Source organism: Talpa europaea (genome assembly GCF_964194135.1).
Source record: "Talpa europaea genome assembly, chromosome: 12".
NCBI classification, from domain to species: domain Eukaryota; kingdom Metazoa; phylum Chordata; class Mammalia; order Eulipotyphla; family Talpidae; genus Talpa; species Talpa europaea.
In genome coordinates, this window is record NC_140079.1 from 18,102,268 (window position 1) to 18,120,088 (window position 17,821).

A 17,821-nucleotide genomic window follows, 5' to 3' on the forward strand; every position below is an offset into this window, starting at 1 on the left:
GGGGCCTAGAGACCCCCCAAGTGCCTAAGGGGCAGGCTCACCAGTAGGAATATTTTTGTACATGACATAAAGAATTCGGGGACATTTGGAGTGTCCAAGGCCATAGTTGCCAGGTCTATGTCTGAGGTGAGGAGCCACAGATACAGCACCAAGTTATGAACTGGATCGCGCTTTCAGCTTTTCCAAAGCACCTTCCCCTTTCTGTGATCACTTCCTATACTGTTCACAACAATTTTGTGGGGGGCAGAGGGTGGGAGGGCTAGAAAGGAACCTCTAGCACAGGTGAGAAAACGGGAGCCCAGAGAGGTGAGGTGATTTGCCCCAAATCATAAAGCTCACACGTGGCTCTGGAACTGGAACCCAGGTTTTCTGTGCATACAACTTTCTCCCACATTGCGTATGGTATTCTGCTTTTTAAGCCACAAACAGGTTATACACAAACAGGTTTATGTTAAGGAACAGAAAGAGATAGTTGGGTAGGACTACTCAGATCTAATTGCCAACCTATAGATCAAAGCTGATGGGATGTCATGTAAACTGGGGGGCAGTGAGCTGCGACCGTTCAGGGTGAGGCTGTGTAGATGAGTGTGCACCCCTCACACTAGAATCCTTCCTGCCTCCCTGCACAGTTAGAACAATGGAAACCAAGCGGGGAGGCAGGCTGAGGGCAGAGACACACCTGACCTGTGATGGGTGCTGGAGGGCCAGATGGGGGCGGGACTTACTCTTGACAGTGAGGAACATGGACTTGCTGATGTCGGTGCCCACGCCGTTGCTGGCCTGGCAGAGGTAGTAGCCGATGTCCTCTTCCAGGACGTGGCGGATCAGCAGCGAGCTGTTAGGCAGGATCTGGATGCGGCCAGTGAGGGGCACTGGGTGGTACTGCTGGGGATTCCCGCTCCCTGGAAGGAGGCAGTGGTTAGGAGGACTGGTGTCTAGGCTGGGGAGTGAGCTGGGGTACACTGGCGTGCCCCCCAGGAATGGACCAGATACCTTTCTCTTGCTGACTTAGGGCCATTTTGGAGCATCCCCTAGATGCTGGGAGCCCAAACAGCTCCTGCTGTGGGAACAGGAAAGACCCTCACAGAGGTATGACTCTGTCCTTGCTTTGAGATTAGGAGGTGAAGTTTGGGGCCTCAGCTCAATGCCCATTTTGGCAAATCCCTCGGGGAGAAAGAGTTGTCTTCGGGCTGCTTGTCAACAGGCAAAAGGAAAACTGAGCCCTCACGTGGTAGTTGCCTGGTCTTCGCAGCCAGCCCTGGGAAAGGGACCAGCTTTCCTCTAAGGGGAGCTGTGTGGCACTTCCCCCTCCCGGGCCGCAGTTTCAGCAATAGACACAGGCTTGGATAAGAGGTTGGCATGGAGCTTAGTCAGATATCAAATGCCTTCCTGGAAGGAAGAAGGTTAGGAAAGACTAAGATCCCAGAATAGGCTGACAGGTGAGAAGAAGGGGGCAGTGAGGCTCTAGGACCCCAGGGTGCAATGGGGAGGGGTGGGGAAGTGGATATGACTGAGTTCTAGGGCTGGAGCAGGAAGAGGGAGTCATTGCATGGGACAAGAGGAAACTGGAGTTGGGATGACAGCTGTCCCTGGTCCGTCCAGCAGCTGAGGGTGACCTCCAGGTCAGGCGTGGCTGGGCCCACTTAAAGCTCAGAAGCCAATGGCTCCCACCCAGGGCTGGGAACTGTGTGTGGGGAACAGGCCCACACCCCGTCTGTATCCACCCCTCCCCTCCTGCTCAGAGAGGCTGGCCGACCAGGGGCTTACCCTTGGCATGCTTCCACATGACCTTGGGTGGGGGGTAGCCGTCCACTGAGCAGTTGAGCACACCAGCTTTGCCATAGATGCCATCCTGGTTGTTAGGCTGCACCACGAATCGAGGGGGCACTGCAGAAAGAGGGCTCATGTTAAATCTGACCTTCAGATTTGTCCTTGAGGGAGAAACAGATCATCTCATTCTCTATGGGTCTTCTGGGAGTTGGCACCTGGCATATCCAGGACTACTATAAAGTCAGGAGCAGGCAGCTCAAAGCCCAAGATGCTGAGAACTTTTGCCCAGTACTAGGTGGGAGCTCTAGGAGCAGACAGAGCTGGACCCTTCCCCACTGCTGGCCTGTCCCTGCTCACCGCGCACGATGAGCTGGCGCTCCCGGCTCACGGTGGCCGCTGCATTGCTGGCGATGCACGTGTAGTTGCCGTTGTGCTTGAGGGAGACGCTGGAGATCTGCAGGGAGCTCATGAATTCCTTGCTCTCGATGGTCACGCCCGAGCCTGAGATGATCACCTGTCCGTCCTTCCTCCAGGTGATACGGATGGGCATGTCCCCCGAGGACACCACACAGGGGATGTAGAGCAGCTGGCCGATGGAGGCCGGTGGGAACTCGAAGGGCTGGATTAGAGGGGGCACTGGGGAGGCAAGGGGAAGGGTGCAGTCAGGCCTCCCACTTGCCCCAGCCTGGCAGGCATTGCCCCACCTACCTCCCCTTCAAACTCCTCTTGGCCCTGGGGTGGGCTGTGAATAGTTACCCCTGGGTACTGGGGACTCCTATACCTGCAGAATCTCATGGGGTGTCCTGCCAAGGTCTCCTGGACACTCAAGCCAGGACACATGGTCTCTGTTTAGGGCCCTGGCTGCCTCATGTTAAATCTGACCTTCAGATTTGTCCTTGAACTTGAGCCTAATGGCTCTGGTGCTTCTTGCCTCCCATCTGCCTACTGACACACTGCTCAGCTTTCACCCTGACTTCCCTGGCCCTCCTGTGCCCAGTCTCATCCCAGAGCTGCATCTCACAGTGCTCTGGACCTGGGATGGATAGTGATGTCGCGCTCCAGATGGTGACGAGGCAGGCCGGCACTGAGACTGTCCTCTTGGCAAAAGGACCTGCTCATCTGGAACCAGGTGCTGCCCTCCCAAATCCCCCCACAGAGGCCCCTTCATCCACCCTCCCTTTCCAAAAGGCATCATGGGTTGCTTCCTCCCACCAACCATGTGACTCGAACTTAACTGTCCCCATGTTACAGATGTGGAAACTGAGGCTCAGACTAGAGAAGTACTGTGTCCGAGGTCACCAGGGTCGAAGAGATGATGGGGGATTGGAAACCTGCTCTCCAAGTCCAGACTCTTCCACATGCTGCCTGGTTGCCTCTCTAGGAAAGCCCCAGACCAGAGACCCTTTGGTCTCACAAATGAGCTTGCCTTGGACGGAAGAGAGGAGAGGGTGCCCTGTTGTCCCCTAGACACGCCGGCTAAGTATCATCCACACAGGCTCCCTCCCTGCAGATATCTGGCTCACCCTTCCTCTCTGCCCACAGCTCCGGCCCTGGAGTGGGGGTTGCTGTCTGGAGCCTGAGCTGCGGTGAGAGGGACCCTCCTTTCTCAGCTCTGGCTAGAGCATCAGCCATTATCTTTATGATAACTCAATTAGGCCACAGTGACTTCCCCAGCAAGTGGGGGGAGAGGAGAGCGGGAGACAGACAATTAGCTTAACAAGGATGAGCACCCAGTAGATGAGATCTCCTTTCTGCAGTCAAATAATTAAATTACAAGGCTGTCCACAGTCCTCGGCCTTCTCCCTGGCACCGGCCCCACCCCTCCTTGGAAGCCTGCTCCTCTCCATCCTAGGCCCATCCAGAGGGCCCACAGCAGGGCATGAACCCTGAAGATGGCGTCCTATGCAAACCCAAGGCCCTCCCTGCACCCCAAGGGTAATCATGCCCATTACTGAGACTTTCTAGTTCTTTCAGGCTCTGCTGATCCCCACAGCCCCATCTTTTTTGGATGCCTGGATCAGGCCTCCTTGGACTTTGTGATGACATTGTTGAGGAGATCCAGCTATGTCACCCCGTTTGCTTTCTTAGGCCTAATAGAACCAATTCTACTAGGATCAAAGTGAGAGCCTGGCAGGCTGCATGGGAGACGCCTCCTCCCGCTGGCAGACCAGTGCTCAACCCACACTCTGATTGGGGCACTGACACAGGCAGTGGGTTCACTGCTGCCACTTTCCCTGGGAGTCTGGGTGAGTAAGTCTGGAAATCATTTCCTGGGTTGACTTAGAGGTTTACTTGTGAAATGGGCAAGCAAGTGAGGAGATATTAAGTGGGGAGGTTTCTCCAGAAAAAAAGGGGAATCTAGACTTTCTCAAGAGACTGTATTTATGCAATGCACTTTTGGTGCTAAGACTTCACCATTGGTCCTTCCTAGGGGTCAGGACCTTGTTGTCCTAGCACCAAGCCCACATCTTTAAGGGCCCTATGGACACTTGAACATGATCAAGGATAAAGTTTCAGCAGTGACACGGGCTGCAGAGGAGCAGAGGAAGGCTGTGAGCAAAGCAAGCAGTTGGGAGGTTCTGCCTAAGGAGAGGGTCCTGGGTTAGATGGTCATTTTCACCATGGCCAAGAGCAAGTAGAGAGTGAGAGGCTGAAATTTGGCAGGAAGATTTAGTTCACCCAGGGCGAGCTACTGTCTCTCTCAGTAAGAAGGAATTTTAGCTAATGGAATAAGTTACTAAGGCAGGTTAATTCATTAATTAACTAATTCATCTAATATTTATGAAATGCCTGCTCTGCGAAGGCATTATTATATTCTGGGTAGGCTGGGAAAAATAGAAACAAGCTTAAAATACAGCTAGAATCTCCAGGAAAAGTAAGCTATTTCCCTCAGCCATTCTTGAACAAACACCCCATGAACTTGGGGACAGGGAGGTGTCATCCATCTGGGTGGCTGCAGCGTCGTGGAAGAGGTGGCACTTGGAATGAGTTAGAAGACATGCAGGCTTTAAAAGATACTTGTGGGGCCTTCCTGGTGGTACAGGGGTCAAAGTCTCAGCGCTATCAAGCTGTTGCCAGCTACTGCAGCAAGAGTTCGATCCCTGGCTGGCCAGGGAGCTACCCACACAGCACAGCAGACCTCTCCTGCTCCTCCCGCTGCTCCCCTCAGCAGGGTATTTCAGTAGATCTGCCTGTTCTGCTCGCCACTCTCTCTGGTGAATCCTCTCACCCCTGCACCTCTGGCCTGTACCCCAGTTCTTATACGCATACACAAATAAATCTTAAAAAAAAGGTATTTGCAGTGAGAGATGGAAAAGGCTGAACCAAGAGGCAGAGACCCTGTAGGGGCGGTTGCTCCCTAAGAGGCAGAGACCCTGTAGGGGCGGTTGCTCCCTTCCCGGCCTTGGGACGCACCTTGGAGCTACTGCAGAGGCCACCGAAGGACAGAGTGGCCAACACCCATGCTGGGTGTGACGTCTCCTGGCTGGCTGGAGCTCTCTAGAGCCCTACAGTCATGCCCACAGATCCAAGGCAGGCTCCTTGCTCACCTCCACCCCCACACTGCTGAGGGCTGTGATCCTGGGGTTGACAGGTATCCTCTTGGGAACTCTGGCTGGGGAGCTCGGGACCAGAGCTGCCCAAAATACTCCATGGCTCCCGGCAAGGATTCGGGCAACCCAGGAACTCCAGGCCCACAAGCATGGACTGGAGAGGGGAGAAATTTGGGGTCCTGACTCCTTTGCTGAAAACTAGGAGCACTGTGAAGAGGAGGTAGAGGAAGCAGGATGTGGGGCTCTGACATGTGTACGTGGGCCTTGGATGAGGGGCTGCTTTCTGATCTGAGTCATTGGCACTCTGGCCACAGTCACCTTTGGTGAGAGGGCTGCTCAGCCGCCTCTGAGGGAGGCAGGGCTGGAGAAGGTGCTGGTGCAGTGAAGGCGCCAGAGGACAGAGTGGCTGAGACGTCCCACGGTTGTGGTGTCCATGTGGTGTCTGGCAGCGACAAAGCCTTTATGGTCACCTGCTAGTGAGCGCTGCACGGAGGAGGGCGTGCTGACCACCAGCCCAGCCCATAAACCTTTTATGGTGTCTCTCAGCCTCTCTCTTTGTGGCCGAGCTTTTTCATTTACTGCCCCGCTAGCAGAGTGGGCGCTGTGGGAAGTGGGAGCTCTGCTGCCAGACTCTGCTACTCACACAAGTGCCTGTGGGGAAGGCACCAGCTCTCCACTGCTCTGCCTCTGCCCTTGGCCTCAGTTTCCTCACCTGCAAAATGGAGGTGAGGACCACATACCTTCTGAAGGCTGACTTGGTCTAACAAGTCTAATATTTTAGGTGTAATGACCATTTACTTCAGTTTTTTTAAATGCAGACTTCGGCCTTCCCTGGCCACCCTAATTAAAATTTAAGCTGCTCTCAACCCTCCTTGGCACTCTCGTCCTCGCTCCCTCTTTGCCTTGAGGATCTTCTATGTATCTTTTATTATCCATGTCCCTACTAGAATGGAAGCTCCCTGAGGGCGGGGATTTTCATGTTTGAGCATCACTGTGTTCATGATTCAGAGCCTGGAAGATGGTGGAAGAGGAGTATTGTCACTGAGTGAATAAATGGGTGTGCTTACTCCTTCATCATCATCATCATCATCATGAGTCTGGTCTGTCCAACAAGGAAGACGCCTGCTCCTCCGTTCCTGGTTCCCGTGCTGAGGAACAGGGCTGTGGGCAGCAGCTGCCTTGCTGCCCCGTCCCTCAGCACACCCTGCCCCGTGGAACCTGTTGTGCCTCCTCCCCGACTCCTCTTGTGGATTCAGGTGGGTTCCTTCCAAACCTTCACCAATTCGCTTATGCCTATAGCAGGCAAAAGCCAGGTGGCTGATTCTCTCTTAGCCCTGCATCACAGAACCCCTAACTCACCAATTGGGTGGAAAGGCCTCCTGCAAAGACTCCCAGCACACGAGAGCAGCTCTTCTAAGTCGGGCTGCAGTCAGCACTATGCAGCGAGCAAAGAATGGGTGTGGGTGGGGAGTGTGGGCATTTGGGAGTGAGGGTGTGTGCATGTGTGTGTGCCTGTGTGTGTCCTCTTCCGTTTGCTCTCCACAGGGACCTGGCACTACCTTTTAGGCTTGGCCCTGCTGAGCAGGGCACAAAATACCACGTGCCCTTGTTTTGGCTCTGGAGGCTCAGATGTGGGGATGGAGATATTCCCACACTGAACCAATGCCAAGGAGCCCCAGTTGCAGCCCTGCCTTCTTAGTTAATTAAACATTCAGTCTGTGTGCCCAGAGATGCTTTTATGTTACATTATTTCTCAGCTACAGGGGGCCCTAAAGACACCAAATCTAGGTTGGATCTATGTGTCCTCCTCTTAGCATCCTGCCAAGGATGCTCTCCGGAAACCCAGAGACAAGCACTCTGCAGCCTGGCTCTCCCCTGCCAGCCAGTGCACCGAAGCCCAGGCAGCCCTGGGGGCATCCTCACTCTCTCCCCTCCACCCCTCCCACCTTGCTAGGCCACAGCAGGCCCGCCTGGGCAACATTTCATATGGCACCACCTGCAGCCACCTTTTGGGGCTCAGCAATGTTGCCTTACAGAAGGAGAGGACACAGGAACATTGTGTCTCTGTAACTGCCAGTATGCGTGCTTGTGCGTGCATGCGCCAGTGTTGACAGGTTAATGGGTACATATTGGTGGTGCAGATAGTATGCACCAATGTGTACAAGCAGGCATACTCATGCACACAGGTCTTTGTATGTAAGTAAGTGTGCACGTTTGGTGTGTTCTGCTCTTAGCTCACTGTGTGAAAAATTCATCAGAAGACAAGCAGGCCCAGAAGGAATGGACTGGAGTCAGAGTTGTTTTTCTAGCTCATGGAGCAGCATGGGCTTTTGCTGCCCCTCCCCCAAAGAAGTGGGGGTTGTTGGCACTTACAATAGGTCTCAATCTTCTAGTGCCCTCTCCCGCCCTAGTCTTACCCTTTCTATTGCCATGCAGCCCCCTGCTCTGCTCCTTCAGGTAGGATGCAAGTCCCAGCTGGTCAGTAGGAGCAGGTCTTGGAGAGACCCCTGGATCTGCCCCTCCTTCCGGACAGTCAGAGCCCCTTTCCACGCCCAGGGGCACCTCCTCCATCCTCCTCCTTGAGTAGCTCTTGGAACAGCACATCAGCTAATCAAGCAGTGTGCTCATAATCAGCTCTGATGGGCTCTTCTGCAAAAGTGCATTCTAATGAGGGGGGAGGGGATCAGGGAAAGGGTAGAGATGAAGGACCTGAGTTTTTGCAAATTGGCAGGGGCCCCTGGCCCTGAGCCCCTCATCCAAATGCTGTTTCTTAGTCTATAGAGAAAACAGGTGACAAATCCCTTCAAGGGCTGGCTTTCGGACCCCGAGGGTGTGGAGGCGGGTATGTGCACACATGCCTACACTCCGTACACACGCACAGTCCTGCTTCATGAATAAATGGATGTGATTTCTCCATCATCATCATCATCATCATGTGTCTGATCTGTCCAACAAGGAAGACGCCTACTCCAAGAGCACGCTTGGGCTGTGTGCCAGGGGCACCTGCCTCCAGTGCAAGGGCTGTGCCCTCCAGAATAGCAGATGCATGCGTGCGTGCACACACATGTACACACACACACAACACACAGCCTTCCCTCTCTCTAGGCTGGGGACACAGTCGCCCCTACAATCACAACAGGCCCAGCGAGTCACTGAGATGGAATGCATCAGATTCAATTCATTAGGACTGATCGCTCCCTGAATAGGGCTGAATAATTGATGAGCAGAAGCAGCTCTCAGGATGTTCTGCGTACTCTGAGGCTCACTGGAGCCCTGTTATTATTTTTTTTCCAAGCCAACACATCCGGCCAAATGCTCGCTGGTGCGAGTGGGCAAAGGGAGTAGAGCAAAGGTTAGATGTTTTAATACGTGATGTTTACACTGTAAACTCTTGGTCCACTGCTTGTAATGGAAATGGATACTGGAGGCTGGGGGGGTTGGGGGGCCAGGAGCAGGGAGGCAGGCTGCGCTGTGCATGGCAGTTACCACGTTGGGGACATGGCCTGGGGGTTGAGGTTCCTGCTGGCACAAGGCCCCAGGTCTGGGCAGAGGCACAGGTCTGAGAAGGGACCCAGGTGCCCCTCAGTCTGGCTGGGAAGCCGCATTGGGGAGCAGGGAGGTAGATGCTATAGGGTCTCCTCTCTCGTCCTTAGGCCTGAGATGGACCCGGAGCACTCAAAGTGAGGCTTCCCAGTAAGTCACTCCAACCCAGACGACTGTCTCAGTCTCAGTTCGAGAAACACTGTCTGGCACTGTGACAGGTGGTAGGTGCACCAGGATGCATGTGACAGTCCCCATGTGCCAATGAAGGCAGGCGGGTGACAGGGCGCAGAGGGAAATGCTGGCCTGCCATTCACTGCCCTTATTTAGTCTCTCCAGCTGCCCCCAGACACTTCCACCCAATGTCCCATCATCATGCCCTTGAAGGGGCCAAAGCCGAATGCAGCATCTGTCTCCCCAAACTTCTCCTTCTCCCAGACTCCCCTCTTCCTGTCTATGAGGTTCCCATTCTTCTTGCTTCCAATCTTGGAGAAAAAAAAGGAAACCAGGAATTTGGGGCCCACTGGGGCCCTCACCCTGTGCTAAGGCCCCTCCTGGATCTGCTGGTGTCCTCCCCCAACATGGGGCACCCGTCATTTACTCATTCATTCATTCATTTGCTCACTTACATTCATTCATTCATTCATTCATTCATTCATTCATTTAACCCTCAGAAGTTTGCTGGAGGCTACAAAGTCCCAGGTGCTGTGGTAAGTGCCCTGAAAATAACATGGATCTCACCCAGGGGAGTGAGGTCCTGGGAGGAGGTTTTAAGCACCAGGTGGTGCCTTCCAGCCCCAAGAGCACCAGCAGCGGATGGTCCTGGCTGATCCTATAAAAGCCACCTGAGGCCGTCAACCTGCATTGCAGAGGGGGTCAGGGCACCCAGGCTCCTGCTGCTTCTGCTGCCCTGGCTTCTGGCCCCTCCTCTCTGCAACCCTGTGCTGAGCTCAGGGACAGTCCATCTCTAAGCTGGGCCTGCCCAGAAGATGACCCGACTCCTCTTTGTGTGTCACTTGCCCCTCATGCCCCTGGGGTCAGTCTGGACTTGTCCCAAACTTCTCATGGGGAACCTGGATGCAAGGGTCCTTATGGCCTTCTTGTGTCCCCCCACAATCTTCCTCCCAAACACCAGGTTGGGGCCCTCTCTTCCTTGGGCTTCCACTCACTCAGGACGGCTAAGTGGCCAGCTGGAGAGAGGCCCGCAATCCTGGGTGACCAGTGGGCTCCAGCTCGGGGGCAGCCTACCTTTGACAGCCACATGGACGCTCTGGCTGATGGAGAGCTGGGGCTGGATGAGGACACTGCACAGGTACTCCCCCTCGTCCATGCCCTTCTGCACGTCAGTCAGCTTGAGGGTCCCGTTCTCAAACACCACCTGGCGGTGGTTGTCGGGCAGCAGCAGGGCATCCTTGTACCACTTGATGGAGTAGTAGGGGTAGCCGATCACCCTGCAGTTGATCAGGGTGTCCCGCCCAGCGACTGCTGTGATGTTTCGCATTGCCCGGATGCTGGGGGGGCCTGGGCAGGAGGCAGGGGTTGGGGGCAGGAGGAGAGAAGGGGCAAATGGTACGGTTAGCCAGGACAGCCAGCTGCTGCCCTGTGATGCTTATCTCAGTTTCTTGGCCTCAGAAGCTATAGGTGGGGGGTAGAAGTTCACCAGCAGGGGAGAGAGTCCTTTACTACAAAGGCAGGGGCTGGAACTGGGGTATCTGGGGTCTCTCCAGGACTTGCCATTATTATCTTCAAATAATTGCAAACAAACATGTTCCAGTCTTGCCTAGGGCAAGAGTCCGTTCCCCTAGTGGGACAGAACAGGGTAGATGAACAAACGAAGAAATGGCTAGAATTTGGGAGGGCAGGTCTTCTTGACGAGCTTAAGATTGGAGGGTTAAAATGGAAATGGGGAGATTTCATTATCATTTGACTTGTTCCAAAAGGGATCTTATAGACATTAAATATTGAAAGGACAATAGGAAGGTCTTCATTAGAAGAGTTGATGATTTCCTCTCAACAGGTAAATGAGTATTGTGGACTCCTGAGAAGGGGCTATAATAGGGGGGCTCTGACTGCCCAGGCTGGGGAGGGGAGTGGCCTCAGCTGGAGCAGCTGGGCAGGTGGCAATGTGGGAGCTGTAAAGGGGGCTCAGAGGCCACCATGCAGGGATGGTGTTGGAACAAGTGTAAGATACTCTGTGTTTCAGTCTCCCCATTTGGTAGATGAGGGGCTGGGCCAGGAAGTCTCTCTGCAGCCCTGCCTCCCCTCAATTCAGAGCAGAGGACAGAGGGTTGCCAAAGGGGCGGCTGCATTTCTCGCGTGGACCTGGAGACCTGGCAAGGGAATGCGGCATGAAGCTCCCCACTCCCCTTGCACCACTGTCCTTCTGTTTCCCTGTTCCTCCTCTGCCCATGGGTCAGGGGTCACTAGCAGGGCCTGTGAGGGCAGTTTGACCCCACAGGGCTTGTGAAGAGCTTCAGAGGACACTATTCTCACCACAATGGATTGGAGAGCTGAGACACAAGATGATCATGGTGAGGACTCCTGCTGTAGCCTCGGAGGTATCTGCCTGTGGGCGCCCCCACCCAGCCTGGGGCTACTCCTGATGGCTTGGGTCTGGGTGGGGACAAGGTGGGGGTGGATTAGGAGAAGATGCAGCCTGGGAGTCTGGCTGCTAACACCTCCTGGAGCATCTGGGGATGGCTTGGAAGGAGGACACTAGGAACAAGCTTTGGTGGACACTCCTGCCAAAGGTCAAGCCTGGCTCACCACCCCTTTCTGTCTGTGTCCTTGAATGGCCTCAGTGGGACTGGTGGGTGCTAGCAGGGTGCTAGCAGGGTGCTTAGTGTACCTGAGGCCAGGGAGATTTGATGGGAGGGCTGGGGGGAGACACGGGACAGGACAGATTGCAGGAGAGAAGTAGGCAGGAGGGCATGGGAATGCAAGTGGGTGAAGTGTACCACACACACATACACACACACACACACACACTCACACTCACAGACACAGACACACATCAATGCATGATGGGACCATGGAGGGCAGGGAAAAGAGGGAGGAAGAGAGACCTCTACTAAAATCAAAATGACAATTAATAATAAGTACTAATCAGCACAAGAATGATGGTAACCACAGAGATGGCAAAGGAACTCAAAAGCCTATTCTGATATTTAAATGTAGACAGGCACCTCTTACGTTTATTCGCGCCTGATATTCAGCACTGCCCACCGAGTTCCGCGCCGTGCACCGGTACACGCCCCCATCGCGGATCTGGGGGCCAGTGACGTTCATGTGGCTGATGGTGGTGCCGTCGGACATGGTGTACTGGTTGGTGCGGTGGCTTCCGTCCCGCACGATGGGCTCGTCGTCCAGGGCCCAGGTGACGGTGGGGGGCGGGGCGCCCTTGGCTGCACACATCAGTGAGAACTGCTCCCCGGGGTTGACCACCTTCTCGCTGAAGGAGGAAACGATGCGGGGCGTGCCGTCTGCAGGGAGCGAGGGGGCTGTCAGGCTCACCAAGTCACAGAGACACTGTCCCGCCAGGGTAGCCCACCCTGATAGGAGGGGGTGAGGCAGTGGTCACGAGCCTGATAAAGAACCCTGGTAGGCATCAAGTTATGCGTTATCCACAAAACCCTGGGAGGTGCACTTGCCACTGCCTACTAGGGAAGACTTCTGGGCTCAAATCCTTCTATAACCACTTGTTAGCTCTGTGTCATTGAGCAAGCTACTGAACCTCTCTGAGGGATCCCCTCTCTCAGCTGTGCAGGACGGAGATAATGGGGACAATGACTGTTTGTCTTCATACGGATGCCGTGAGGACGAAATGAGCGGGAGCTTTAAAGATGCTGAGCACAGCGCTTCACAGGTGCTTAATGTTAGCACCTCTCAACTTTCCCTTCTCCGCCTCTCTCTCCCCTTTTTAAAAATGGAGACACAAAGGTTCAGAGGTTAATGGTGTGGGAACAAGGCTTGATCAAGCCAAAACTGCAGAATCTGGTTCCAGTTCATATCCCAGCAGGAGAGGTCCTGTTAGCAGAAAGCCTGACATTTGAGGCTTAAAATGCAAGCTGCATGGAGGCCATAGTGGTGGCGGTGGGGCCTGTGGCTAACTGGGTAACCTTGACGGGACAATTAACCCGGTCCCACTTTCCTCACATGGGATGCAGGGGATGTACTATCTAACCTTGGCCATCCTTCTGCACATGACTGTTGTTCGGGATTCCTGTGGGCATGAAGTACTTACAAAGTAAAGAAAAAAAAAAAAAAGAAGCAATAAAAAGAAAGCAAGGCAGATGTAGCACAGCACCCTATATCCACCTGTTTTCCACCAAAAATGTTGATGTTTTGGTGTCTTTGTTGCCAATGTGAAAAAAAAAAAATCCTCAGAAACAATAGGTTGAAGAGTTTTGTTGGTAACAAAGTAGCTGAGGAATTCCACATTTTGGGGGAAGGACAGGGCCTCTGCTAACCCAGGCTGCATCTATGTGCAAAGAAGAAAAAGGCACTTTCTCTCTGTGGTCACAGCTGGTGCCAAGGCTCATGGATCCACATGGAGTGCAAGCTGGATTTCCGGGCTTACTCACCCCCTCAGTCGGCCAGCTTGTGCAGTGAGCAACCTGAACAACCGTACACAGAGGCGCTGGGTGCAGAACCCCAAGTCCGTGATAAGAAACAGGGTCTGCTGTAAAGCGGCCTCAGGCAGGGAGAAGGCTAAAAAATCCAGAGGTTCTGGGCACTCTCCAGGGGCCTTGGGGACATAGTGTTTGAGACCCTCACTAGGACCCTTCCGAAAGTGAAGTTCTAGTAATTTCAGAGGACAGCGGCCTCACACTATGATGAGTGGAAGACCTGAGTTCAGACCCCAGCTCTGTCCCGTGGGCACAGCTGTGCGACCTTGGGGAAGTGACCGAAGCCTCACGTTCCTCAACTGGCAGTTCCTCAACTGCCAAATAGGGAGCAATAAGAAAAACGCACAGGGCCCTTGGGAGGAGGAAAGAGCCAGTGTATCTGCCCGGTGGGTAGCAAGCGCAGCAGTAGTGAGACTGTCCCATCTTGGCAGCTGGGGAGAGCAGGGACATGGCGGGATGCTGAGGGGGCTGAGGGGCCCGTCCCCACTCCTCTATCCCAGCTGCCCCAGCTCACCCTCCAGCATTATGATGGCAAAGTCCTGGGCGGTCTGGGTCTTGCGGGTGGCGAAGCACTGGTAGGCCCCCGAGTGGCTCTTCTGGGCTGAGGTGATGAGCAGGGTCTCGTTGCTGAGCCCGCGGATGGAGATGGCCTCATTGGGCAGCACCTGCTCCGTGTTGCGGTACCAGCGGATGGTGAACTCCGGGGAGCCCATGAGGGCACAGGACAGGATGACCGTGCTGCCGATGCCGGTCTTCAGCTTCTTTGGTGTCAGGGTCACATGAAGGGGGTCTGGGGCGGGGAGGGGGGAGGAAAGAAAAGAGAACGGGCTGAGGGTGGGTGGCATGGCTGGGGTGACAAAGGGTCTTGAGAGACAGGAGCCCAGGGGATGGGGATGGGGAGGGCTGCGATGAGGGAATTCCCAGCTCTGGGCCTCAGTTTACTCATCTTTTAATGGTAGGGTCTGGCTAGGGCCTGTCCTCACCTCTTGTTCTGAAGGCCTGCGCTGCTGCTTTTTCAAAATATATCTTATTTTCCCACCACCCCTATACTCCTTTGACCCTTTCTTTGCTCCTCAGCCTCAGAAATCTCAGTTTATTAGTGTCCACTTGTTTTTATACGTATTTTGCTTTGTCAAATATTCCGCTATGTCAATTTCCAATATTTGTCCTTTTCCTTCTGACTTGCTTTACTAGACAGAATTCACTCCAGCTCCTTCCATTTTGCTCTAAGTAGCAACTTTCCATCTTTCCTTCTGGCTGAATAGTATTCCACTGAGTGGCTAGGCTATATCTTCTTGGTCCAGTTCTCTCTCAGCGGGCACTTAGGTTGTGCCTATGTCTTAGCTATTGTAAGTGATGCTGCAATCAACACTGCAGAGGCCTGTGATTTCTTTTTTTTCTTTTTTTTGTGGGACCCTCGCCGGCAGCCGGGGAATGAACCGGTGTTGCAGAGGCTGTTGGCAGCCTCGCAGCCCAGGCTCAACCGCTGCACCACCAAGGGAGGCCCAAGGCCTGTGTTTTCTTGATGCATGTCCCTGGCCCAGGCAGGGTTGCAAAGCTCCCTTCAGACAGGAGCTTGACAGGCTCATCTTCGTCCTTATCACCCACCTGGCAACCAGAGGGGCACTCTTGACTCAGTCACCTCTCTCCCACACCTGTACAGATGACCATTTACTACCTTCCGCTGGTCTGATGTCCTCTCTGTGCTTCTTCACCTCTGCGGCCCTGCGGTAACTGCAGCTCTGGCCTGGACCCAAGAATAACCCTCCCTGCTACCTTCTCCCTGTGGCCCTCCGTCTGTCCTCCATACTGCTGCTCCAGCTGCTGCCCTGCCCAGAACTTTAAATTATCCAGAGTGAGTTTGCTAACTTCCTAAGGATTTGGGGGGGTATGCTCCCCTCCTGGCCTGTCCCCTAAGAGTATGTATATAAGTTTGTGAGTGCTAGTATGTGTGTTTGCATGTGTGAGTGTGTATAGCAGGAGGCTGGGGAATGGGGGTGAAGGTAATATCAGACCAAATAATTTGGGACAGTGCCTAGGGCAAGAGCATGGGTACCAATCCTGGTCCTTCTATCTGGCCACCTGCGATCTAGGGCTTCTTTGTGCAAGAAAGTGGGGCTTTCAGTGCTATAAGCTGAGTGTTTGGATCATGCACTATCCCTCCCAGGATCTTTCTGCTCTTCCAGTGGACCTGCAAGGGGAGGGCCACTTCTCTGTACACGCATGCACATGCCCTCCACCTGTGTCAACACTCAGTGCTAGGGAGGAGACTGGGCTCATGTCTGGGTCAAGGGCAACAAGACACCAGGCCCAGGAGGCCAGCCCAGGACCAGGTGGGTGCTGTGTATGGTTTTCTGGTCCAGCCGGGGCTTTACAGAACTGACAAGGGTTGTGAGGTGGGAGGAGAGCCTCCTGTCCACCTTTGTAGCAGACAGAGCCTTTCTTCAGGACAGGGGCAGCCTCTACTCACTGCCCAGGTCACATGACCTGAGTGATGCCAGTGGGTACAACATCGGGGACTTAGGCTCTTGTTGCTTCCAGGAAAGGGGTTCCTCGAAGGGTCACCAAATCTCTGTCCCACCCCTGGAAACACCTTCTCTGCAGCCTAGAGGGCAGGGAACTCAGAGAGGCAGGCTCTGGAAGCCAGAGCCAGAAGGGCCTCTTCATTTTTCAGAGGGAGAAACTGAGGCTGGGTCATACGAGGGAAGGGTAGGGTGGCATGAGGTGAAGGATGCCCCTTGACCTGAAAATCCTCCTATGGGGCTCTTCCCTGGCATTAGCCCTTCTACCTCTATGGCTCTGCCCACCCCGGGGCTCTGCAGCAGGGGTCTGCTAACGCCCTGAGTTCCCTGGACCCGTGAAGCTCTGGGGTGGGGGAGGAACAGGAAGGACCAGAGTTGGTACCTAGCTGGTGGGTGTCCTGGAAAGGCTGACTTGTCTATGCCTAGTGTCTGGTCTGATTGATCAGCACTCCGATCAATTATTGCAAAATATTCCAAATGTCATCTCTAAAGGATACATGTCCTCTCTTAAGGTTTCACATCCCATTGTTTCCTTCAGTACAAACACTACCAATAAGCCAAAAAGCCCCGAGAACTCATCACCATCACCCTCATTGTCCCACCTGACCCTCGTGAGTCTGGGAGGCAGGAAGCCTGGGACCACAATCCCATTTTACAGAACTGAAGGGAAAGGTAATTGATGATCACAGTCGTGGAATGTGCCCGAAGTCAGTTACTCTTTTCTGATTTCAAACCCAACACTTCCCCAGGATGAAAAGCTGCCTTCCCCAGCCAGGAGACCACCCCGTGGACGGGCCAGAGGTAGGCACAGCAGCCCCACGCCTCTCCCCAGCACACTGCGGGGCTCTCAAAGGTGACTGGGCTGGAAGAGGGGTTTTCCCTGCTCACCGATGACCGTGAGGGTGCCTGTGGCCTCTGCCGAGCCGAAGGTGTTGGTGACCTCACAAATATAGGTGCCGCTGTCCTCGGTCCGCAGGTCACTGATGGTCAGCCCTGTGATGCGCTTGGTCCAGCGGCTGTCAGCCGGGAGGGGCCGGCCATCCTTGAGCCAGCGGATGGCAGGAATGGGGTAACCGGAGGCCGTGCAGGGCAGCTCCACGGTGTGGCCGGTCCACACTTCCTGGGAGTGGAAGCCGTCCAGGATGGTGGGGATCGACTCGGCAGGATCTGGAAGGCACAGAAGGTCAGTGGGCATGGCCAGTCCTGGGTGGGTGAAGTGGGAGTGGGGGAGGGAAGGCAAACACCCACAACCCCACAATAGGAATCTGCTGCCTGGTGGGACCCAGACAGAGCAATACCGTGTGGAGTGCACTTGCTATGCCTCCTGTACCCCAGATTCTGATCTAAACTCCCCTACTCAGGTCAGATGGGGGACCCAAGAAGCACGATTGGGAGCAGGGAGGGTATGGTAGGCAGACGAGGTTAGAATGACAGACAGATGGGAAAAGAAACACAGCAAGAGGCACAGAGAAGAGAGGGGGCGTGAAAGCTCTTTCCACACGAATTGTCCCTGGAGTGCGGCCCAGATTCAGGATCAGGGATGCCCCGTGACACGAGAACCAGACACTTGGGTTTGCAATTTTTGGTGAATGTCAGCTGGGGACTCAGACTAGACTGGGGGTGCCCCTCAAGGATGGGGGAACCATCTGCCTGCCTCATCCTCTCACCTGCCACTAGGCAGACTCAAGAGACGGGCAGCGCATTTCCATGGAAGCCCAGCAGGACGGGAAGTTCAGGCTTCGCAAACCACGCTGGAGACAATTCTCTACGCTTTTGCATTCCCAGACCAAGAGGAATTAGAGGCTGAGGA

General features: G+C 54.4%; 1 protein-coding gene across 2 annotated transcripts in view; it reads right to left on the reverse strand.

Moving 5' to 3' along the window:
• DSCAML1 (DS cell adhesion molecule like 1) overlaps positions 1-17,821 on the reverse strand; it is a gene marked incomplete at its 3' end in the record, with an annotated part of 305,163 nt that overhangs the window by 63,423 nt on the left and 223,919 nt on the right. For both annotated transcript variants that reach the window (XM_084251220.1, XM_084251219.1), the window contains exons 5-11: positions 16,900-17,178; positions 14,004-14,279; positions 12,047-12,343; positions 10,110-10,382; positions 2,128-2,406; positions 1,768-1,887; positions 726-902 (exon numbers count right to left, since the gene is read on the reverse strand). In XM_084251220.1, coding sequence (XP_084107346.1) covers positions 726-902; positions 1,768-1,887; positions 2,128-2,406; positions 10,110-10,382; positions 12,047-12,343; positions 14,004-14,279; positions 16,900-17,178 — 1,701 coding nt within the window. The remainder of the gene's footprint in view (positions 1-725; positions 903-1,767; positions 1,888-2,127; positions 2,407-10,109; positions 10,383-12,046; positions 12,344-14,003; positions 14,280-16,899; positions 17,179-17,821) is intronic.